The sequence below is a fragment of the Scophthalmus maximus genome, chromosome 7 (assembly GCF_022379125.1).
Source record: "Scophthalmus maximus strain ysfricsl-2021 chromosome 7, ASM2237912v1, whole genome shotgun sequence".
Taxonomy (NCBI): domain Eukaryota; kingdom Metazoa; phylum Chordata; class Actinopteri; order Pleuronectiformes; family Scophthalmidae; genus Scophthalmus; species Scophthalmus maximus.
In genome coordinates, this window is record NC_061521.1 from 7,924,970 (window position 1) to 7,950,432 (window position 25,463).

At 45.9% G+C, this 25,463-nt stretch overlaps 1 protein-coding gene and 1 long non-coding RNA gene across 2 annotated transcripts; one reads left to right on the plus strand and one right to left on the minus strand.

The window, feature by feature from the left end:
* Nucleotides 1–1,305: 1,305 nt before the first annotated feature.
* syt12 (synaptotagmin XII) lies at nucleotides 1,306–22,476 on the minus strand. The gene is made up of 8 exons (XM_035643472.2): nucleotides 21,950–22,476; nucleotides 13,429–13,489; nucleotides 12,933–13,126; nucleotides 11,948–12,352; nucleotides 6,577–6,792; nucleotides 5,525–5,645; nucleotides 4,646–4,779; nucleotides 1,306–3,607 (listed from the first exon to the last, which is right to left on the minus strand). Exons 2-8 carry the CDS (start codon nucleotides 13,472–13,474, stop codon nucleotides 3,434–3,436), a joined length of 1,290 nt encoding a protein of 429 aa, XP_035499365.1. The 5' UTR covers nucleotides 13,475–13,489; nucleotides 21,950–22,476; the 3' UTR covers nucleotides 1,306–3,433.
* On the plus strand, nucleotides 7,106–8,235 carry LOC124850139. The gene is made up of 3 exons (XR_007031019.1): nucleotides 7,106–7,519; nucleotides 7,629–7,747; nucleotides 8,014–8,235. It is a non-coding gene; the product is annotated as an uncharacterized LOC124850139 (long non-coding RNA).
* Nucleotides 22,477–25,463: the final 2,987 nt, after the last annotated feature.

The following is a 25,463-nucleotide window of genomic DNA, read 5'->3' on the forward strand; positions in this document are numbered from 1 at the left end:
GCGCCCCTCTCCTCCGATTGGCTGACAGGAGCGGCCTGACCTCCTTTTCAGACAAGGGGGAGGAAGGAGTCAACCAAAGATCGTCTGTTGTTCACACGGGATGCGGTTTTTTTGTGGGTTTTTTGCCATTGAATTGAAATTATCTGTATGTTTTACATGTCTTGTGCAGTTTAGGACAAAGTGGTGCAAGCTTCTCAAATGGCACTAGTTTTACTAATATTTCCAGTTTTCTCACAGTTAAGTGAACATCTTTGTGTTTTTTTGACAACTTTGGTCAAACAAAAACTAATTTGATTATGCTATTATATCGATTTTTTAAAAACTATTTTAGAAAATTTTATACATTAATACCTCAATCAATTGTGAACACAAATCATCTATTGATGATGAAAATAATCATCGGCTGCAGCTTTACATTTCTATTATGGTTGAATAGTATGGCCAGGATGACTGTGTATTATCAAAGTAAAAACGTCAAGCAGTTTGACTAAACACAACTTCGACATACATGAAAGTTGTTCGGGTCATTGTTCCAACAAGATATCAAAGCTCAGATTTAACAGTCCAAGCTCAATAGAAACTATAACAACTCAGATGTTAAAACGGGATTTTGAAACAGAGCGATCCAGATTTCTGAAATATTTGTGAGGATGGAATTATGTTTACCCAAATAATATGAAGTAAAGCAGGAGCCGTTGGGCCCCCTGGGGGTCTGGAGCTCTTGGGCGGTCGCTGCTTTTCCTGGGTGATTATCCAGCAGTAATTTTTGCAATTTCTTAAATTATTGTAGAAAGAAAAGTGGAAAAAAAGAAAAATTTTACTATCAACATGTTTCAATGTACTATTACAGCAGTAATTGCTACAGTAGTCACTACCTTTACTGTATATACAGACAGTATAGGTAATGCAATATCCCATTCCTTTAAGTTGTCATTTAGAGCAACCTATAGGCTACATGTTTTTACCTTATTTCTACTTTCTGCAAATTTGAAATTAAGGTGACTCAACACTTTCTAATATATCCAGGTCTGTACACATTAGACCTGGATATGTTTCAACTCAAAATGTTTGCCATGCCCAGCCTCTATACAAGAGCAACTGTATTTCTTGGTGGGTTTGGACTGTTACTTTTTGTAAAGCTAAACAAACTTGCAGCATTTCACAAGACAGAGACAACAATAGTAATATATGGCATGTGATTCTTCAGGGTGACTTTTGTGGTGCAGAGAAATCAGGGCAGAGTGAGACATCTTTCTTCCCTCCCCATTCTCATATTCGAACAAAGATAAACAAGTGGTCAGGCTGTTACTGCTGAATTGCTTTTATTTCAAACAGCATTCACACAATACACTGTATTCTTGAGGCACATTCACATCAAGTGCTAAATAACTTCATGCATGGTTGGATGTAGGCTACAGCTTTGTTGAATTGAATGCAAATGCTGATCGTAAATGAAAATATTGCTTCATTATTTGGCACAGTAGGAAATATTGTCTGTTACATGACCAGATGTGTATTATTTTTGGACGGGTTTTCAAAGTGAGCTGATGAATGTGGTCAGAACTTGACCAAAAATGTCAAGTGGGTCCTGCTGGAAAGAAATTGAAAAATCACAACAATGCATTAGATAAGATATGATGATACCCTAAGTGTTAGCAGATATTTCACATGATAGTTCACATTCAAAAGTTACAACGAAAACAGCACTATTGCACAATGTTTTAGAGAATATCTCAGACAGGTCAAAATCCACCTTGACATTCTGACTTTTACAAGACTCTTGTCACATTATCTTCAATTTAACCAAAGAAAAAGCCAAAAAACTTTTCAGCAATATTACCATTTAAACTGAAAGCTGCAAAGTTGCTCCAGTTCCAGTTTCAACTGGGAACGCCCTCACAACTCGATGCATGTTTGCAGGTGGCCTCGCGACAAAAGCTAAAATGCGTGTGACGAGGGCCTAGTGAAAAAGAACGATGAGTTAACTCAGAATATCAAGGTGTTTCCTCAAACAGAAAATAAACCCGTTTGAAATTGTTAGTATACTTTACATCACAAGTTAAATTCCCAGAGGTGTGTTGATAATAATTCATTGATCAGCAATGAATGTTGGTGTTTAAGTATAGTGTTGTGTACATGAACTTTGAAGTCTATTGAAGTGCGATCCTATGCATAAACACAATTTGCACCCAGAATGGCAATGAGAAGACTGTTGTACTATTTACACTGTTAAATATGCTTATGCAACTCGTATTGCATTAAGTGCGGTTAAAAATAGAACAAAGTGACGTGACATTTATATGCTGAGTACATCTGAAGTGGCCACCCTGTAACAACTGCTACAAATTACAATTATTTCACCTGGATTAGAGTACCTGGATTTTTTTTGTTTTTTTTTCAAAAGCACAATAATTACTGAACATAACAAAACCTCTACTTCTTGTCAGTCCCACTGTGAACAGATGACACGACCACGTCCTGTAGAGCTAACTCAACTCGGCTCAATCAGGGAGAACCAACTGGTGACAGACTTGAGACGACGAATGAGAGTTTTCCTGAAAGAGCGGCGATCTCACCTCCTCTGTCCAGCCATTCATTCTCTAGACAACTATAATAGGCTACAACCAGAGTAGGCACCATGCAGAAAGGAGGAGGTTGGGAGGTGGTGGCGGTCACCTTTCCTAAATCAAAACTCACTTCAAAGTCCAAACTGACTTTTCCGCTCAAGAGTTTATGCGAAGGAAACTGGGATCCCCTGATGTGACCCATGACGTCGTCTTCTTGCAGGAAAATGATTTCAAATGTCACTGATTTTCATCACATTTGACCATTCCATCAAAAGTGCATTTACAGGTGATCCATCGACACACACACACGAAAACTAGAGCAAATTCTAAGGTCATATACCACATTTGCCCCTTTAAAAGTCAAAGGTCAAGGTCACACTCCCAGTTTTCATATATTGAATTACCATAACTTGGGAAATTGATTACAGAATTTGACGGAATTTTTCTAAGAGGTGAAAATGGCAAAAATTCCACCCGCGACATTACATGTAAGGGGGTGAAGTCTATTATCTGCCACCTCTGATTGCCTTGTTACCTTTGCGTATTCTGGGGACTGCTCCATCCTAATCGCACCCTCAGCTCAGAGTGCAGCTGAAGCCACGTGATAAAGAGAGGATTTAAATGTATGATTGACCCATACGCCCCTCGATACGCCCGGTTTAAGGTCAAACACTTGCCTTTCAGTTTCCTCCCACTGACATGAACATGAAGTTGTTCACACTAGCACTACAGTGTGAACTTTCATCTCTCTAAAACACTGTAACAGATTCGAGCATGGTACCGAACAAGAGGAGGGGCTGAGAGGAAAATGAAGAAGCGAGTGTTTCACTTGAAACCGGTCTGGTATGTACGAGGAGCAGACCGGACTAGATCCTGCGCAGCGGGTGCCACATGGACACGGGCTTCCTCAGAGTGGCCAGCATCTGGTTCCAGTGGGTGATCCCCATCCCGCTGGCCTCGGGGCCGATGATCACGTGACCCAGGTTCTCGCCGCGGCCGTCGTCCGTGGCCTCTGCCACCGTCACCCTCAGGGAGAGCTCCTGCAAACAGCACAACATGGTTACGCAACATGTGTTGAGTAAGAGTGACTCAGCAGAATCAGAGTCAGTTTAATGGACATGTGCAATAACTACTTTTACAGCTGTGGCATTTTAACCTTGTCACCGTTTTACTCACAATTGACTTTATCACCGTTTGGCTCATTTTCTAAACACACAGATGTCTAAGAGCAACTGCATGTTTGTGCTTTAAACATTTTATTAACTAATCCATGTCTTTAAAAGGCACATTTTGCAATGCAGAAATATTTAGATTACTTTTCACAGTTTTCTTTTTTAATTTCAGGATTTTTCGCTGTTTCCAAGTGCAGCCTCACTTTAGCCATGCTAATATTTGTTTCACTGTTTTGATATTTGACATTATTATTTATTCATTTGACCTTCATCTAACCAGGGAATCTCTTGAGAGCGCTCGTCTCTTTTACAAGAGAACAGCACGCACAGAAACAGAGAACACACAGTACATTAACATTTAGTAGAAATTAAAATAAGACCTGAGCAGAGAGGCCTGATTTATTTAAAACTATGGTCATGGCAAACATATTGAGAGTCATTTATGTAAAAAAGGAAAGTAAAGTCCACGCAGTCCATAAAACATGCTATGATTGTCAACAGCATGTGCATATCCGAAACCTTTACTCACATTTAATTTTATCACTGTTTGGCTCATTCTCTCAGTACCCTGAAGTGTAAGAGCAATTACAGATTTGCGCTTTAAACATTTTTATAGACCGATCCACGTCTTTTAAAGGACACGTTTTATACTGCAGGAATATTTTAAGGATTCATAGTAGGAGTTATTCTTTATATTAGGAATTTTAGTGTAGAGAGTAGCTCAAGGATATATTTTGTTTGCGCTTTGATCATATACGTACTGTTACTACTGCCAGTGCTGCTTTGTTTATGTGTTTTTTTATCACATTTCAACTTCCTTATCTTTTTCAAAAGACAAACAGGTTTTCATCGCATCACTCCCTCCCTCACTCATGAACAGTCTGGGCCTGAAGTCTGAAGTGTCACCTGCACGACGATGGACGGCACAGAGAAGATCATGGCTTCATTGAAGATGGGGTTCGTGTCGTCCCGTTTGGTGGACGTCTTCTTCTTGCTGATCTTCCTGCCGTCTTGCAGGAGATAAACTTTGACGAATGGATCTGATAACGAGAACGAGCGAAGATCAGATCACCTCCGCAGGTCAGGCCTCGAAAAAAAACCAACAAACACACACACACACACACACACACACACACACACACACACACACACACACACACACACACACACACACACACACACACACACACACACACACACACACACACACACACACACACACACATACACACACACACACACGGCCCCTAACACAGTTCTTAGTTAATGCATTGAACTATGATGTGATCAATTAGAGGCTCAGTGGATGATAACGACGGTGTCAGTAAATGACCTTTATCGGTACAATGTAACCGACACTTATGTGGACATTTAATGTGAAGAACAAGTCAATTAAATCCCATCTGCCCCTCTGGATGATGATAAGGGGATCTTCTCCGAGTTTGCATTAAGAGTCTGTTAATATTGAGTCTATAAGTGTTTTGTTCAGTGGGGAGATGTGAGTCATTCTGAAACAACAACAACAACATTTAGACAGATTTAATGGTAGAGAGGAACATGCAGATGTGTACAGTGCATAGTTCACACAAAGGGAAACCGACGCTCACACACTGAGGTAGATAAGATTGACAAATAAAGGACACCCACACACACACACACACACACACACACACACACACACACACACACACACACACACACACACACACACACACACACACACACACACACACACACACACACACACACACACACACACACAGCACACAAGTGAACGTCCCTGACCTGCGGTGTTCTTGCCGTTGGTCCACACGAGGTTCTTGCACTTGGCCACAACCACGGTGAGGCGCTCCGCTGTCGGCAGGTAGCTGAGAGACAAGAGGATCTCACCGACCGCATCAACGGCCTGTGGAGTCAAAGCAGATCACGGCGAACATGTAGTGTAGTGTAACACTGCACGTGTGAGGCGAGGTGATGCTTTGACGGAAAGACCTCCACGGAAACAAGATTCCTCTCATACACAAGGACATTCCCACCTACCGCCTGCCACTTACGCGTCAGCAGGAGTCAATCAGAGCTCCTACTACTGCTCTGTAGGTTTAGGTGATACACTTTAAATTAAGTAGATCTTTATTTAAATTCAAGCAACCACAACATGGGGGATTCTGTATGTTTAAATGGGCCAGAAATTTCAAAATGGAATATAATTGGCAGACAGATAAATCCCTTATTGATGTAACTGTAAGACATAATATGGAAATGAACGACTGGCAGATTGTGTCCTTCAATTTTTTATACAGTGCATCATATAAAAGACAATCAATCAGGTTATAGCTTTTTAAAAATTCTAGATGCATTCATTGATTAGAATTTAACATGGTGAAAGCCAATAATAACTCCAGTGATACTCAGGAATATTGTCCCTTTGATTCTGTGATGTTTAACACACTCCGGGAGTTATTTTGTCTATTAGGCTTGTGAAATTAAAATGGATCAGAGCTGCACTATAATATTTAGTAGCTTTATATAATTTCATTACAACTGACTACATCACCAATAACATCAGTTATGCATAATATTGAGCAGGTAACCCTCTCAAACACTTGTTATTGTTTCTATCTGACATGTAGTTAGGTTGAATGTCCAGCAGGGGGGTCTCAGACACCACCATGGTTTCTAATGCATTACAATATGCTGTAGACAATACATACTTATATCAGGAGGTAGTACATATCACATTGAAACTGTGCTTGAAGTCGCAAACTGTACAATTTATGAACGCATTATGTTTCTGTATTGCCTGGTATCATATGACACAGGTCTGTATTGAAGTTCACCTTATTGACATCCTGAAGGTAGAGCCACGCGTTGAAAGGCCTGATGGTCAGGTCCAGGTCCGACAGCTTGAGATCTGCCACTCCCGCGCTGATGTTCCTCTCGTCGGCGTCGATACCAAAAGCGGCGCAGCGCAGGCTGTACTCGTCCAAAGAGGAACAGTCCATGGGAACGGAGAAGCGCTCGTCGAAGATCACCGTGAATGCATTCGTCTGGACCTGTGGGAGATGTGGGAATTACATTTATTACAAAGGTTGGGCCTAGTTTTATGTTCAGGCTCTCTTTGGTGGACTCGTTAGATTGTAAACTTTAGTACGAGTAAACGCTGAGGTACCAAACCACTGGCACAAATAAAGGCCGTGTTCTCAGTAATCTTGTAAGATAAACCAGAAGAAAACAAGAAAGATGCGGCGTAGGCTGAGACATCTGCTGCTCTCTTCATCCTCTCCCTGACTCACTCGGGCTGTAAGTCACAGACAGGACCAGACAGTACACTTTCTATTCATCACTCGATCACTCGCCCAACTGTGGTAGAACCTCTGGTTCAAACGAGCAGAATGAATCCTTTCATGTGTTCCCAGGCAATTTCACCTTCCTATATTATTTTCCTATAGCCATTACTAAAGTATCTGCAGATTTTCTTAAAATCATATTCCATTATTCTCCTTGCATTCCAAGGATTTAACTACATTTTTTTCTTCTGTCTACATTTCTCACTTACTTCCATGTAGACTGAGTTGGTTTACTGGTCTTAAGCATTTCACTCTCTGAATTTTCTGCAGCCAATCCTAAACAGTGGGAGTGACCTTTTTTGTTGTTGTTTTCTTCTAAATTACTCTCTACCCGAGAAATAGTACAGAGCCGGAGAGGAGGAAAGAGCCAATGAAACTCCACATGAAACTCATTGTCGGCCGTCTCATGGGATATCTTTGAACTGTTCAACAGGTATGAAAATGACATCCACTCATTCATACTGTGCATACTCCATATTGGCTTACTGTTCATTTTCTGCACATCTTACCTTAATGCACTTTGCAACCGTTTGTAATTTCAGCCTCGAGGCCAAACTGTCTTTGTTTGTTCAGGAGCTTCCTCTGTGCAATGACAGCAAACCTCACTCTAAAACCTGGGCAAATCTAATACAACTACCTGCATGGCTCCATACCACAACAGGTAAGATTCCAGCGCCAATCTTTGTGATTTCCATTGACATTTCTTTTTAAAAGTGACGTGGCAGCAGTCAAAATAAAGAATGAAGCCAAAAAACATTTGGTTTTTTTGAGCTGAAGAGAAACAAAAAACCTAATGTAGAAAATTCGGAGGTTTATCGGCAGCAAAGACCAACTGCAGAGAGGAAGAACACGAAATACATTACAAAGCACAAGGACGCAGAGGATACCTCTTCCTACTGTGTCATATTTCCTCCTGGTATCTTTCAGGTATCGTCCCGGAAAAAAACCACCAGCAGCATCATTTGCCCACCTCAAAACCACGCGGACTCCGACTGCTGGTCACTATCACAGGTTTTGTTTTCTTGGCAGGCAAAAACAGCTTTTACTCAAAGGAAAGGGAGAGACCAACGCTAACTTTGTGTCCAATGCTGGTTTCAAACCATCAGATGCTCGAGCACATGTGGAAACAGGGGGTTACCGAGTGATGGGAAGTTACCAGGCAACAGCGTCGACGAGGAGAGCGGATTTAATTATAGCTCCCCCCCCCCCCCCCCCCCCGCACCAGTGTTTGTTCTCGAAGTGTGAAATACAAAATGGAATATTTCTGCAAAACGTGCACATGTACACACTGGCCTTCGTACAAACACAGTACGGCAACAGACCATCAGAAGGCGGTGCTGTGCAAGGTCGTGAGAAGATGTTATCGATAGAGGAAGGAAAATAACATCCGCCAGAGCCGTAGATTTGTGAATTCAGAGCACAGGGGCTATAATTCAGCCCGTGAGGCCGACCTTGGAAAGTAGTGTCATAATCATACACCCAACACCTACAGAATCCATTGGGATGGGACCTGCCGCTGCCGCTGCTGCTGTGTAAATACAGTATGTACCTGAAGAATTACACCGGAATTTCCCATCTTGGGATAAATAAAGTAACTAATCTATCTATCTATCTATCTATCTATCTATCTATCTATCTATCTATCTATCTATCATTCTATCATTCTATCTATCTATCTATCTATCTATCTATCTGAGCTATAAAGCATCCAAAGCAGGCAGTATCTCTCTCCCAGCACAAAGACCCTTTCCCCCATCCTCAATATGAGACTGTCTGTCTGCGCTGTTCGGTTTATCACCTCGGGGATAAGAGTGGTGATGTGTGTGGTGAAAATGAGGCAATAAAGAGAGAGAGAGAGGGGCTTTCATGTGTGTGTGTGTGTGTGTGTGTGTGTGTGTGTGTGTGTGTGTGTGTGTGTGTTAATAAAGGGGAGAATGAAGACTGGCATGTGCATCGTAACAGGCCAAACGAAACCAAGAAGCAGTGACAGCAGACAAATGAAGAGAGAAGTGATAGACAGCTAATGGGCTGAGGGAAAACAGTGAAGAGAACAGGAGCGAGAGAAAGAAAAACACTAGACCACCAGGGCGAGTGGAGCTGACGCAAGCATTTCCCCTTCCTCTTCACCACTCCCCAACATGAAAGCGGGAGCCACTAAACCCGTCCCTCTTCATTGCTCGCAGCCTGAGCACATTAATACGACACAACAGCATGCTCAGGTGAGAGAGATGAACAAACTGTACAAAAACCACGGTCCCACGCCGCCGGGCGAATCGCAGCCCAGGCAGGGAATTGGTGAATTGTTTTTTTCTTCTGGCAACGTGGAGCTAAGAGCAGCAGGCGAGTGGCAGGTGTAGCAGATGGAGGAGAGAGGCGCCGGGCTCGTCCTGTCAGAGCAGTCGCTGCACATTAGAGAGAAAAGCTCTTCATGAAATTGGTCCTGTAGAAAATGGAACAATTGAGATAAGCACATTTCCGGGAGAAGAAAATACAGAAATGAAAAATACAGAAATGAAAAAAGATTAGAGGAGAAATACATGGGAAACATTTTTGACTTGATGAGTGAAGTATATGAGGTAGTAGGAAGGAGGTTTCAGTTACTGTCGGCCATTTCTTGACTTTCTTACTCTCTCAAAGTTTTGCTTTCGTAAAAATACAGCAGCTAATTCATTAAAAATAAAAAATAATGATACGAGGAAGAAGTATATAATCCTGCATATAGTTTATATGATAACACATGTTTTTGTGCAATAAGATTTTCAAAAGGAGAATATTGAAAGAACAAACGCAGCTATAGCATTTTAATGTTGATCCCTTTCTTTTTCTTGCTCTCTTTACTGGTGAAAATGAGTTTTCATACATACATAAATCATAAGATAATTGAGAGTGTATTGTGATATATTTTCAGCGATGGACATCAGTTAAGAGACGGTTCGAATGTTACCTGACAGAAATAGCTGTTTTTGACTAATTCAGACAATTCAATTCCAGAAGAATCTCAGCACTTCATCACATTGTCATTGACCTGAAGAACTGTCCCCGGAGGCCAGTAACTTGTAGAGGTATTAACAGGATATTATGGAAAATCATCTCACGGTTTGTGCTGTCATGCAGTGTGTAAAGCGTCCCGTCAGCCAACCCTACTATGTCATTTAAACAGCGCTTTGTTATTCATAACTGAACTAAATATTAATCGCAGCTGATCATGTGAAGGACTGCATCACCAATGACATCATCGTTATGACCTACAGTATGCTGCAGGTAAACAAAGGCGACGGGCTAAATTTCAAACCCAGTGACTGAAAGTGAATCACTTCCTCTCCCGATGAAGGGAAAGCTGGTGAAATCAACCTCCCTCACATACGTCCAGCCCCCCGGGGGGCTCGAGTCAGACAAGGAGAGGATCGTCTCGTCAGGCTGCAGGATCGAGCCTCGCGGTGCTAAAATCTCCGCCACAGTCCAAGCGAGTGAGAATGCCTCAGATACTACTATGTTCAGTCCTTTTGTCAAAATCCAATCATCACAACCTAACGGCGATTTACCCCTCTGGGATGCTATAACCTTTCATTTTTTTACCCTGTAACTTTGGAATCTCTGTTGAGCAGTTTAGCGGGGCCGGAAAAATGTGTCAGCAGCCATCAGAAGAGCTGCCTCAGGATGAAGAGTGTTCATCTCTTGTGATCTCTTTTCATCGAGCACCACCTCCAGATCACAATTGGAATCTGACCACTAGTTTTTGTGATGATTGACATTGTGATGAAAAAGAAATAAATCATCAACTGTCCGGTTGGTTCCAAGCATTGGTTTCCACTGTGCAATCTTTCCGCCACCGTGCAAGAAATTTTATGGGAAAATTAAAGCTAAATTTTAGGTATAAAGGAAACTTCCATTATACACGGTCACGGTAAAGAGACGGATAGGAGGGTTATGCAGCAATTTGTCATGGTTGTCGCAGTGGTCAGTCCAACTGTGGAGAGGGAGCAGTTGGTATTATTTCCACCATGATCAGTCAGTAACAAAAACCTGCCTGCCTTGTACACAGGTTGTTAATGCTTCCGCTCGCAGCCAGAGACAAACACCTTCATGATTCATCGACAGTTTGATCCTCTGAACAAAGAACCTGTTTTTCTAAAACGACCAGTGGTGAAAAATCACAGTGGCCTAATCTGCCCTGATCAAGAAGATGATAAAAAAAGAAAACAAGTTCTACCTGTGAGGAACTCCCTTTGCAGGCTGACATCTCTTTTAAACAAGCACTCAGCGCTTCTCACTACAATACCTTAATGTGAATCCTTGAGGTCTCACAAATGAGCAGAGCTGATTCTCCCTCCTCGTGAAAAACACATTGATCATTCAAACACACTAGCAGTCTTCCTTCGAGTCGTCTTCTCCCCTTGCTGGTGCACGTTGCCATGTAGAGGATCATTGTAATAGTTGGTAACTATTGGCAGAAATCTGTGTTGCATCACCCACGTGCAGGTGCATGTATGCAGTAGATGACTAACTCGTGAACAAAACGATCCGTGTTTCTACTACTGGTTAAACACTCCACTGGGCTCCTTCGAGTTGCTGAGGCCCTCGACATCGCCTGGTTAACTTCAAACCCATGTCACTTTACCACTGCGATATAAACCACTCAACACACTCCGATCTGAACTTGAACCAATTCCCAAAATGGGCACAGAATCCTCACTTCCGCAATGATCAGATCATGTGGTTGTAATTATGTTTCGGTCAAGTAGCTCCACATGCTGAGGAGCCACATTTTAATACTTCGGCAGTATTCTTTTCTTCTTCCTTCAACACACTCATATAAACACAAGAAGACCACCCCCCCCCCCCCCCCCCCCCCCCGACTTACCCGCGTGACTCCGACGTTTATCTCCTCCGGCCCCAGGGAGACTCGGATGAAGCAGCCGGGGAAGTCTCCCTCCTCCCTCTCCAGCAGGTCTTTGCCCTGGTGCAGGGTGATGTGGAACACCCCCCCCCTGTGGCCCGGCTGCCGGGGCGGCTCGAACTCCAGCGTCACCTCCAGCTGGCCGACGGTGAAGTCGTGGCCGAAGTTGTTGGCGACGGAGGAGATGGAGCTGAGCGAGTCGGTGGAGATGGAGCGGTTGAGCTGGGCCATGCCCGTCGGGTCCAGCTCCCTGCTCATCAGCTCCAGGTGGCCCAGGTCCCTGAAGCCGTCCGGGGTGTCGCCGAGGGCCAGGCTGGGTTTGCGGCTGGACGCGGTGGAGGTCCGCCGGTGGTTGTTGGCTGCCACTCTCTTTGGGGAGGGGGGGAAATAAAAGCCGGACCAAAACAACTTTGTAAGTTAGGGGGACAGTGGTAATTTGTTTAACCTGGCGTCTTGTGAAAGTCACTATGAAGCTCCATGAAGCTGAGGGGAGCTGAGGATTCAGGAGACCAATAGCTGTTGGTTCATCACCATGAGCAATTGCTTGACCTCAGCTGCACCAAATTGTCCTCTTATGTTTCCCGCCACATCATAAGTTAATGTAGTAATGATTGACCGCTGAGATTCTTTGATTAGTCCTATATACACAAATACTTATAAACTGTTTCAGACCAGAATGATCCAGAGATAGAGAGATAATCATATGACACTGAGGCCTAAGACTCTGCAGGGGGAACTGACGTTCATTTCAAAGAACAACGCACGTTCAGACACAGGAAACCCTTTCTTCTGCAGTCCAGTTTGAAGGAGAACCTACACACTCAACCCTCCACGCCGCGTTTGTTCATCACTTGCTCCAGTTGAAGGAGCCGCCTCCGACACACCCTGGCGCCTCGCGGGGAACGTTTCAGAGACACGCCAGCCGATTTTAGCGCGAACGCACACGTACCTTTTGTCTGACTTCTGAGAAGGAAGTTCCATACTTCTCCTGCAGGTATCGATAGTCAAAGTTGGGGAAGGGCGACGGCGTGGGGAAGGTGCCGGACTTCCACAGCTTCCAGATGTTGAGCCCGGCCACACCCAGTAGCACGAGGAAGCCCACCAGGTAGATGCCCACCTCCCAGCCGGGCGGGTTACGCACCACTGCAAGAAAACGGTCGCAGAATGAAAAAAACGGGTGCTTCAAGGTAAGCCTGAAGCACGTCCATTTCGTCAGGGGCAGCGCGACGCTAGGCCTCATGACCGTGTCCGAATCGGTAGGGAGAGTTTGATCGCTGGTGAAAGTGCAGGAAAGACGGTGAAGTATAAGGCCTTTTTATTTTAGGAAGGAGTAGGTAGTAGGACTCTTAACAAACGCCGGCTGTCAAATAAACCGCCGAGCATTCGTCGACGCGGGGGTCCCCGCGCGCAGACCGGGGCCAGGGGGGAAACTGTTGTCCACTCACCGCTCAGATGGTAGCCTGAGACATCCCCACTCTGAGCCGAGGACATGGTGCTGCAGCCAGCCTGCGGGGGGGGAAAAAACACACCAGACAATTTAATGTCATCGACTGTATCAGAGGAAAGTCTTTCACGCTGAGCTTGTTTCCAGACTTTGACTTCTTGGAGAGAAAATGTGCACAGACAAATTACAGAATGCTAATCTGGTTCACCATCCAGAGTAAGGTTTGGATATTCTTCCTAGAATATATACATCTGAAGGAGCTATTTCATGAATACTAACAAAAAGGTATAACATCACGTTGTGAATCGTTTTCCCCCCTTCATCGTGAATTCAACCAAAGACTCAGTAACAAACGCGACCTCAGCTAGAAGGGTCAAAAGCCATCAGGGACGTCAGCCGCTGAGGTGATCTGCTGGCTCGCCCCCCCGTCGTACCAGGTCCACTGCGTCTCAGCCTGAGGTTGTGTCACTCAGCCTGACACACGGGCCGGGGGAGATCTAGTTCCACCCTTTTCGCATTGGAGACAGAATCCATTATTCGCAGCACCACGAGAGGTTGATGTCAAGAGAATGAGCACGGTGTCTGCTCAGCTGGCCGTGAGTTGTGCTGGTGGTGAACTTGTGAAGGCAACAAATTCAAATTCTCAAATCTCAAATAACAAAAACAGCATGTTTGCGATCCAGATCCTGTTTGTTGATGGCACTTTTAGATTCGCGAACCCACCTTGTCTGACATTTATGTATCATTGAATCGTTTTTTTTCTCTTCACTTTCGGTCTGACAAGATGGATTACGCTAAGAGGCCGTGTGTTTTTGAATGAATGAAGCCCGACATTAATCGACTACATCGAGGTTGTTTGTAGTGGAGGAGGTGGCCGGACAAAACTCTACTGTCACACCAGAGTCCAGAGTCGTGAGTCCTGGGCCTCAACAGAGTTCATGTTTGAGTCACGCTAAGGAAGAGAACATGTTGCGAAGTAAAGTGAATCAAAAGAAATCAGATGAACACATAAGGTCTGAAGTCACCGTTGACTTGTTCTAACTGTAAAAGAACCACTCTACTATATTCTGCTGGAGGAACTCACCGATGGTGCTCATACTTAACGCTCCTGCAGCTGAGAAACCAATTCACTTTGTCGTTGTTGTTGCTCAAAGACAGACAAAGGAGGAGAATATTTTCCTGCACACTTCTTTGCCTCTGCAAATTGAAACCCCCCCCCCCCAAAAAAAAAACCCACGACGGTGGCCGGCGTGTGACTCGTTCCTCCCCTCCACCCTCCCCACTAGGTGGAATCTCCACATATCTCAGCGACTCGGGGGGAGAACGGGAGCATTACACTAATGATATAGAGAAAGGAGTGTGTGTGTGTGTGTGTGTGTGTGTGTGTGTGTGTGTGTGTCAATTCTGCTGAGCACTTTGCAGACTACAGCCATGCGGGCCAATTAAAGTAGCTGACGCAGTGCAGGGCCCCACTGACAGCTGCTGATGTGCCATTGGCAAAGCATGGGGAATCTCTGGCAGAGAGGGAAGCACCGAGCCCGCCCGCCCACCCGCCGACTCAGCCCGGCACGCCTCCGATCAAGCAAGCTGCTTAAAGGTAACATCTGAGTGCAGAGAAGGTCCAGAGGAAGCTGGCGAGCAAGGGAAGAGGGAGGATAGAGGATGGAGGGTAGGGACGAGCAGCACCGGAGAGAGAGGGGCCAAACAAGGTCTTCGACAGATTTAGATAATAAGGCGGCAGAATATCAAACACATGAGTCCAAATTTCTCAAAATCGGAATGCATTTGCAAACAAGTGGGCACACACTCTTTCGGGGACATTGACTACAGCTTTGTAAAGTCTGTTAATCTGAATCCGATGTCTGCGGATTAGAGAATCTTTGAGATGACACAGAATCTAAGGCAGAAACTGAGCAAAAAGTATTCCAATGTAAATTAGTAGATTATTTACATTGTAAATACTTCACAACTGGGGTTATTTTGCGACTGCTCTCCAAAAGATTTTAGATCTAAAAAAAAAAGATCTGCCAGTTTAAGGCTGGGAATTCAATTTCTGACATTAGAGTTATGGGTAACCACAGATCGCAGATCCACAACTCCCAAATCTCCACAAGGCGATGTGTGACTCTGCTTGTAAAACAACCTGACCAGTTGATCCAACTGGGTTGATCCGTGGGTTCTAAGAGGGAACAACTAAAAAGTATGTTCACCCAATTATGAAAATACTGGAGGGTATTCGCTCGTGTGCAGACCAGAGAAGCCTCCCCTGCACTCTGCCCTCGACAGAGGATCATATAATCGGCCCCTGCTGCTTGTTATCTTCTCTGTTCCTCCATCGTCCCTGCCACCATCCAATACACAAGACATAAACACAAGTGTCTCAGATTGTGTGATGAGGAAGATGGTGGGATGGGGCAGGAAAAGTTTGTGTAATAAACTGAGACCGGCAGAAAGGGGACATTTAAGGCGAAGATGCCATCCCTCACTACGTTCCTCCTTTTTTATTTTTTTATTGTCTCTATGGCAATTATTTAGATGAAACCAATACGACTGGAGCGGGAGACAAGCTGGTCTCACCCTACACACGATGTCTTATTACCACGATATCAACAGCCACCGCATATGTCAGTGATTTATATCCCAACCGTTTCGTCTTTGAATGTGACTTCTGCGGACACCAACCCATGCCACGCACCATCAGCTGGCCAGAGAAACCATCAGGGTATCTGCGCTGCAGCCCCCAGTCCCCTGCCTGCCTCTGCCCAATATTAACAAAAACCCGTTCCTCCTTTTCCCCCTCAGTCCGTGTCCGCCTGCTTGGTCCGCAACGCACCACCGATGAGTCGCCTTCATGACCTCCCAACGCATTTTCGATTCGTCTCACCGTGGCTGCAGGGACTGCGCGTCTGACGGCGTTCCTCGTGAGGCCCAAAAGCAGCCCAATGGCCTGAAGGACATTTTAATTATCAAGATGTGCACCGGATGATGTGCTGTCCCAATGTCAGCCTGCAAAACGGAGCGCGGTGAGCGTTAATAATGCAATGCCACGGAGCCTTTGTAGTTTGTGCAATGCAATTTTCCAGAACAGTAATGAGGCTGTCAGGGGAATGAGCAACACAAAGGAGAGTGAAGAGTGGGTGGCTTTCGCTGAAGCAAATCCAAAAGAGTCTCCTCCAACGAGACAAAACACACCACCTGATCCCTGATCCGCAAACCATGAAATGATGTAGGTCCTTTTTTTTTTTAAAGGGGAAAAAGCGTCCATCGGTGCTGGATGTGGTGGTTCTTTACCTTCAGAAAGAAGAAAAGCAGCGAGTAATTCCTACAGCCCTGCGTCAGGCGGGAGAAAGGTATTACACATCTTTTGTACTGTAAATATTAAAGTGGAAATTGAGAACTTTTTGGCTAAAAAAATCAAAGCCATCCGCCCTTATATAGGAGCCCTATAAGTCTGGCTTTCACCATGTTGTTCTCTTGGCCAGTGGGACGCTGTTTTAACAGAAAAACCACGACTCCATTTACGGCACAAAGAGCCTGCGTCACCCATTGGGTGACCAACTCAAGGAAGGGAAAAGTGTTCTCCTGGTGTCTGTCCCCAGTGGTGGAGATGGCGCATCGAGTCAGAGCATCGATGCAAAAACTTCTTTTGTCTCCTCCACTAAGTCTTGTTTGACAACTTCCTCAGGAGCTCTGAGGTAAAGTACCCGCGTCCTCACAATAATCGGTATTGAATCGTTTCTAAGAGTGAGGGGCCTGACCCAGGTGTGGAAGCTCCTCTGTTTCCTCTGAGCCTCTGTGGTGCAGGGTCTCCGACCGTCGGACCAACATGACCCGGGGAGGAAACGGACGTCGTGGCGTGCTGCATGCAAACCAAGCAGCTGCTTGTTCCAGCTGAACCTGAAGCAGCTGAGACAAAAACAGCAAGATCGACACACACACACACACACACACACACACACACACACACTCCTCGTTGAATTCTGTGTGTCATGGCTGCTGCTGCTGCTGCTGCTGTTTTCTGCTCACAGAAAGAAAGGAAGAACCAAAGGAAACAAGAATTCCCCCCGTACTAGGTCTGGATGTTGGAACAGGTCTGATCAATAGGAACAGACACAGTGATTTATGTGATTCACACACACACACGCACACACACAGAGAGAGAGAGAGAGAGAGGGAGGAGGAGGAGGGGTTAGGAGCGAGACAAGAGCGATATAATAGAAGTAAGTGATGGAGGGAAATAAAGAAGAGATGAGTGTCCCTTGGGAAAGCAGTAAGAAACATAGAGCAGCTGACAGGAGAGCTGCTGTCCTCTGACTCTTTCCATCTCGCTCTCCCCGCAGCCGATCAATCAGCTTTGCTCTTAAAATCTGTCCCAACGACTCATGATGAAATCCACCGCCTCGCCGAGCGTCACGCTGCGCCTCCATCTGTGCACATGCAAGCAAGGCGACTCTGCGTCTCCCGGTCCGTCCGTCTCCGTCCTTCCCCCCGACACACGGAAACAACCTGTTCCTCGACTCCCGGCTCGCTCGGAGCGCGGTTGAGCGGCAGAAGCATCGCGCCGGCCAGCCGGCCGCGTTTTTTCTTCTTCTTCTGAATGTCAGCGGTGGTGCCAGCTCAGTCGAGGAGAACCTGCAGCCAGGCCGCTCGATCACTCGGGGTTCAAAATAAAACCCTGGAGCTTGAACTTTCTCGGGGCAAAAGATACCTCCAAAGACACGGCGACCATGAGAACGTATCTGCTGACGTCCGCAGGACGACCTTAGTCTACGGCGAGCAGCTCCGCTCATCTGAAAATCTTTGAGCATGAGATCACGTTGGAAAATTGCAAACTCTCGCAACAGAAAGTCGACTTGTGTCCAGAAATCCGGAGGTTCGATATTTCCTCCGTTCGTTCCGCCAGCGGCACAGAGGAGCTCCGTGAACGGTTTGTGGTGAGCAAACGCGGTTCAACCTGACGAATGGAGGGAGAAGGCTCGACTGGTGGAAGAGCGACAGGCCGATCTCATTTAAAAAAAAAAGGGCTTTTGCCTTTTATCCGGATAAACGATGACACAAACACGTGGTGGTTTTTTTTCTCCAGAATCGTCTGCATCGTGGTTTCCCGCGCACGGATGCGATACACAATACAACCACAAGTGATCAGGGCGATTTAAAGAGATTGCAGTGTTGCGTTTGCCATTTCCTTCCACGCGTGGCACGACTCTTCCAACCCCCTCTGGGTTCGTACTACTTCTGTAACCTCCATACCTGAGCCCGGAGCCCCCGGCGTGAGGCCTCACAAGCTCGACCATGTGCGATCGCCTGCCCGCCGCTCCCCTGACTCGTCGTACCTGCTACCTGTCAGGTTAACAACCTCACAATTAGCCTAATACAGGACCGGGGGCGAAGCCCTTAGTGCTGCGGTTGTTTCAGAAAAAGGTTGGTTCACTTTAGGTAATGTGAAAAGCCGGGGGGGGGGGGGGGGGGGGGAAGAGCGGTGACTTGAAGCCAAGCCACAGATTTACTGATTAAATATTGAGCAACTGCAGCCAGATCCAGACATATTTGGACAGTAGCACCCTTTTTTCTTCTTCTTTTTTTTCATGCTTTCATTCTGCATCGTGTCTTTGCAGATTCAAATTCTGCTCCGAATAACCTGCAGACTTTCAGCTTTTGCTCAGAGTTCGGCATCTGTGTGTGATGCGGGTGGTGTCCACTTTCATATTTGTTAATATAATAGTCTCTCACGGCCTCTAGCTGGTTAGCTAGAAAGTGTGGTGCAATTAGGCTCACGGACGGTTCAAGGCAACGTCACATGGGTTACAAATATTGTTTAACCTTCAATGGACGATGACTTTTAATTTGGCAATTTTTAGTAAAAGAATTTATTAAAGTTTCATGACTGATATGACCTGCGTGACATACAGTAAGCTCTATGCCTCTTTGACAGGCTACAAACCATTTGGTATTAGTCATAATAGTAAGGATGCTTTGTAAACATCTTACAGTCTGACGTCATAGTTTTCTCTACAGTTGCACGCTCTTCAAATAATAAGATATTTCAAACTAAAGCCTTGGGACAGGCCAAGATGGGCCACCGATAACGTTGCCCCATGCGGTGACTGTAAACGCTCCCAGCAAAAGGTAACCTCAGCATTCCTGATGTTGTTTCCTGTGTAAGTGATTTGAATCCCGACATGGTGGACAGAAGGGATTTAATCAGCCAACAACCCCCCCCCCCCCCCCCCCCCCCCCCCCCCCCCAGCTGGCAAACTGTTTTTGATGAAACTGTCAGTTGGTATCAAAAAAATATAAAAATCCACCCACTCCTCCGGAGAACGGTAATTTCCTGCGGGTGTGCTGTCACAAAAAAAAATGAAATAACACATACTTTTCTTCTTTTTGGTTGCAAGTTTGACCTCTTACATAAAGGAATTGGAAAAAAAAACAACCTGTAACCTGCGTTGGGCAATTGGAACATGTTAAAGGAAAGATCATTTCCTTTCACGAAGACACCTCCATGAGAAGACTGATGGATGCATGGACAATCAGCCGCCAGCAGCTCCAGCTCCCGAAACGTTGAACCAACACTCCAAGTGAACAATCAATCATGCGACTAGTTTTATACGTTGTCAGATCATCTCTCGGAGTCTCCATAAATACAATTCATCTCATGACACTATAGTTTATGGCTCTCTCTCTCTCTCCAGCCTGTGGCGACTGGAGGCGTCTCCGGAGAGAGAAGTTGGCCGTGGCCAGATGTGACAACAAACTGCTCTGACCACACACATTCAGCAAAAAACAACAACAACAACAACAACAACAACAACAACAACAAAAAGCCAGCGCTCGACGTTAAGAAGGGAGGTTTTGAAAATGGCAGCGGGCCTTGGGGTGTTGGAGGAGACTCACACAGAGCCACGTGTCCCCACTGATCATCTGAGTGCTCGCACTGTTCTTGATGTGATAACACTTTTCTTCTGAGGGGTTTAGCAGGGACACGGGGAGGGGAGGTGTGTGTGTGTGTGTGTGTGTGTGTGTGTGTGTGTGTGTGTGTGTGTGAGAGAGAGAGAGAGAGGCAGGGGAAGTCCATGACAGAGTGCGAAATAGCTGAGATGATTGTTAGTGCTGGAGGAGGAATTGAATTCTGAGCAGGCCGTATTTCAGCTGGGCGAAGAGGCCAGAGTCCCAGCAACACACACACACACACACACACACACACACACACACACACACACACACACACACACACACACACACACACACACACACACACACACACACACACACACACACACACACACACCGCTTTGCAGGTTACACAGATGCACATCTTTGACTCTGATGGGGGGAACTGTCATCCATTCAAAGTCTGCAAAGAGCATCAGGCGGCCTCAGAGATGAGGAGGAGCATTCAGCCACACAAACACACCTGATAACAGACATTCTGCCAGACAGGATCACTTTATAGGAATCAGCATCGGTAACAGTAAGAATTCAAAACCCCAGATGCATATCTCTCCTCTCTGTTAGCTACTCTAGGACATTTGATTTGATTCGACCCCTCACAACCCCCGGTCAGTGCCTGGGTCGTGAGCAGTTTAATCGGAAAGAGCGATGTTGTTATTTCTCCTGAAACTCATTGGAATGCTTTTTAGTATTTTTCGCGACCCTTGGGGGGGAAACAAATATTTTGGAATATCAAGTGGCACAAAAGCAGACAGCCCCCACAGGGCTCGATTTCTCCCGAGCACCAGCCAGAGGTTGTCAGAAGGCATATTACAGTAATAATATTGGCTTGGATTCCTCAGACTTCACTGTTCTCTGTCGCTTTCAAATGAAACACTGACAGTGTTTAGTACTGTTTTTCAACAAGAGTTGGAATTGGGGATAGTCAGGTCGAATTTTTTTAATATATATATATATATATATATATACAGCCTAATAAGTCACAAACTTTTCCTCAGAGGACAAACATACTATACTCCACAAGATACATGGGTTCATCTATTCAATGCATTCAGATGAGCAGCTTTGTAAAGACTGTAGTAAAAGTTTGTCCTGGCTGCATCGGACGGAGTGGTGCTGAACGGACAGCTCCTCCGGGGCCCCCGGGACCCCCGGGGCCCCCGGGGGCCACCCCCTCCTCTGTGACCCCCGGGCCCCAGCGAGGAGGCGACCTGCTGCCGCTGGAGCCGCTGAGCTCCGCTCGCCACGCGAACCGTCGCCGCGCGTTCGGGCTCGACTGGGAGAACAGAGCCGTCGGGCCAGAGTCTGCTGCCGAGGGCGCGCTCACGAGCGCAGCTAATGGCCCGCACGCTTCGAGCGCACCCCTCCACGGCCGACGGGGAGCCGGAGGAGGAGAGAGGGAGGGGGGGAGAGAGGGAGAGAGAGAGGGAGAGAGAGAGAGAAGACGCAGCGCAAAGTGTCGAGTCTCGCCCGCGACGCGTGTTGCGCGGAGGCTCGGGGCGGGAGCGCAGCGGCGCGCGGCCGGTGCCCGGACGGGGCCAAACGGCCCTGAGTTAGCACGCATTCCTTACCCGGAGTTTTTCTTTTGGTGCAGTGGGGAGGGAGGAGGCGGAGGAGGAGGAGGAGGAGGAGGGGTGGGGGGTCGACCAACTCCACCGCTCTCCCTTCTTCAGGCGCCTCTCTCCATCCAATGACACCGGTGCCGGGCCGGTCTGCGTGTCCCGGGAGCGGAGGAGCGGAGGAGGACTCCGCGTTCGCTCTCCTCCCGTTTTCGGCGCGTCCGCGGGCCCTCTCAGACGTGGAGCAGCCGGGAGAGGGAGAGGGAGAGGAGCAGAGGGGTTAAGAGGAGGAGGAGGAGCGAGGGGTCCGTGTGTTTCTGCTGCTGCTGCTGCTGCTGCTGCTGCTCGCTGGACTCTGGAAAGCTGCTGCGAGAGGCATTTCTGTGTGAGTCGAGGCTGCAGACACGGAGTCCCTCCCCTGCAGCGCAACTTCCACCGCCCGGGCCCCCGCTCAATAACGCGACCGCCGCCTCCTCCTGCAGCCAGCAGCGACTGGAGAGGACCCCTGCCTGCACACACACACACACGCACGCGCACACGCACGCGCACCCGATGTTATGCAACGGGTGCAGGGGGGAAGGGGTGGGGTGGGCTGGGGTGGGGGTGACAACCAAACTTTTTTTTCTCCCCTTCTTCTTCTTCACCATCCCTCCTCCCTGTGACGCCCACAAACCCCCCTGACCCCCAAACTGGTGGAATTCTGTCCCAAGAACAAACCTCCTCCTCCTTCCTCTCCTCCTGCTCCTCCTCCTCCCTCTCCTCCTCTGAGATGCTGAGGTGCATGGGGATGATTCAGTGTGAAATTACATAACCGTCGAGACACACACACACACACACACACACACACACACACACACACACACACACACACACACGCACACACACACACACACACACACACACACACACACACACACCGGGGGTGTATTTACTGATGACACCTCTGATAGCAGCACACTCTTCATCTTCACTTCCCAGAGAATCAAATTAAAAGCTATGCGTACAGCCCTCACCTCACTGCCAGCGAGTCACAGCACATCACACTAAGTTGGTAAATGAAGAAATGTGCAGGTGTCACTTGAGGCAGCACCCTACTGTACCTATATATTATAAATTGCAGCCAACTGCTTCACTAATAGTTCTCCATCATCAATCTGTTCTGCAGAGTCAGACCTTGTTATGTTACACACAGCTGCCAAAGTGATTCTTCACAACTCACTGAGCCAAAAGTTCTTTTAAACCCTTAGCATATGATTTATTAGACATTAATAACTAAGGCATCGGTTACAACGCGTGTTGGTGAAACTGAACCTCTGGAAATCTCTTCATCACACGTGAGTAACGTCATACCTGAAACTCCTTCACTACAACCTTTTACTTAGCACACATCACTTTTCTATTATAAAAAAATAAAACATTTAGTTGCTAGAAGTGATGCTCAATCGAAAGTGAGGCAGAAAAACGTTCTTATAATGAGTCATAAAAAGTGTTTGCATTTTGTTTGGATAATGTGAACGTGCAACGTAACAAGTAACTGCAGCTGCTGCATAACAGGTATAATGTGTCTCTGTAGTGTAGCAGAAGCATTGTGTGGCATGCAACGAAATAACTGTGGTTAAGTGAAAGTACCTCAGAACTCTACTTAACTACAGTGTTTCAATAATTCTGTTCTCCACCACATACTGTAACCAGGAGCCCAGTAAAAAAACAATGATAAAAGTTACTGAAACATGTTTTGAAAATGGGATAATTTGATTTAGGTGTTTTTTGTTTTTTCCCCCATTTCAGACCTTGAGCTGTAAGTTGCCTCTGCAACAAAACGTCTCCCTACCACACTCGACTGGGAGCATGGCACCTGAGACAGCTCATGCTGTCACATCTCTCTCGCTGATACGTTCCTGAGGGCTGTCGAAGTCTTTCCTTTCCAGGGAAATATCCCTACCAGGGCTGCAACTTATCGATTCACTTCATCATCAGTGAAGCCGCCAATCATTTTCTCCCTGAATCGATCACTTGCTCCATAAAATGTCATAAAATGATGGCGTCGTGTTTCCCCAAACCCCAAGATGATGTTTTGTTGTCCACGAACCAAAGATATCGAGTTTTCTGTCACAGAGGAGCAATCAAACAGAAAACATTCACATTTAAGAAGCAGAAATCAGGGGATTTTGGGGTGCATTTTTTCATAAAACTACTTGAATTGATTATTAAAATAGATGGCGATTCATTTAGTGTTGATTACTAATGGATTAAGTGATTAGCTGTTGGGGCCCAGATCACTACAGTCCTCTTCATTTACAGTATATAACTGACGTGTGTCTGTGGCCTGCTGAAGACGCTCTCCCCCCGCAGGCACCTCTGACCCCTCAGCTCAGCCGACGCTGACCTCATTCGGCAAGATTATTGATTATGTATGGGGTCACGATGCAGGTAATAAACCTACTGGAGCTTCACTCGAGGTGCAGGCTGATGAACGTCACGATTACTGCCGACAGAAAACGCTCATTGTGGTCTCGTGCAGTGGATTTGTACAGTTTTGAATTGACACGAAAGAAAGAAAGAAAATCAAATGAGGAAACAATTACGACTTTGTAGGTTTATAATTTGGTTTCTCAGATTTCTACCTTGCATCGTGTCATCCCCCGTTCATCCGCAGCGACTCGCGTCCAGGGCCACGGCTGTGGAGTAAAAACTCACATTGGACTGAATGTGACAAACAGGGAAGTCAAAGGACAGTGAGGTTTAACAGCAGGTGGAAACCGCTTGTGAATGTCTCCATCTGGTGGCGGAGCTGCTGTAGTGATGGAGGCACAGAAATACATCATGGTCAGATGGAGTCAACGTACAACTTAGAAAAGGTACTCACCCTAAAGATTCCTGAAAAGACCTAGTTTCAGTTAAGATCAAAAGTGAGCAGGGAGTACATTTTGTACCTTTGCTGTTGGGGAAATAAGTGCATCTTTAAACAAGAAATCTAACATTCTGGAAACGTCCAGGACGCTCGGAGAATAAAACTAATCAGACTGAAGAGTTAATTGATATAAATAACCCTTGAATAAGAGCAGCGTGGGAATTTCCTCATCTTGAGGATATGGCCTCCTCCGAGATCCATCTGCAGGAGAAGCAGGATGAGGAAGTTCTTAACATTTTACTGAAAAGAGTTCAGGTTCGTCTAAAGTTTAGATCTGGTTCAACTGAAATTATGAATATTTTGTCAGTTTCGGTCGGGTCACTGTGAATAATTTAAGGACTTGTTATGATCCAAAAGCTCGAGGAAGGTTGTTGTTTTGCAATAATCACTGATGCACTAATATCAGTTCAAAATGAGGGGAAAATATAAGTTTCATAGCACAAACTAATCTCAATCCTAAAAATTGAATTTACAAATATTAAATTAAGCCTTAAAAAATTGTAAAATGACTCATAAGCGTCAGTTTAAATCTTCTCAAGTACAGTTGTCGCTGAAACTGCGAGGGTCAAATCAGGCACATCACAGCACCAATAACACAACGGCACACACCTCATC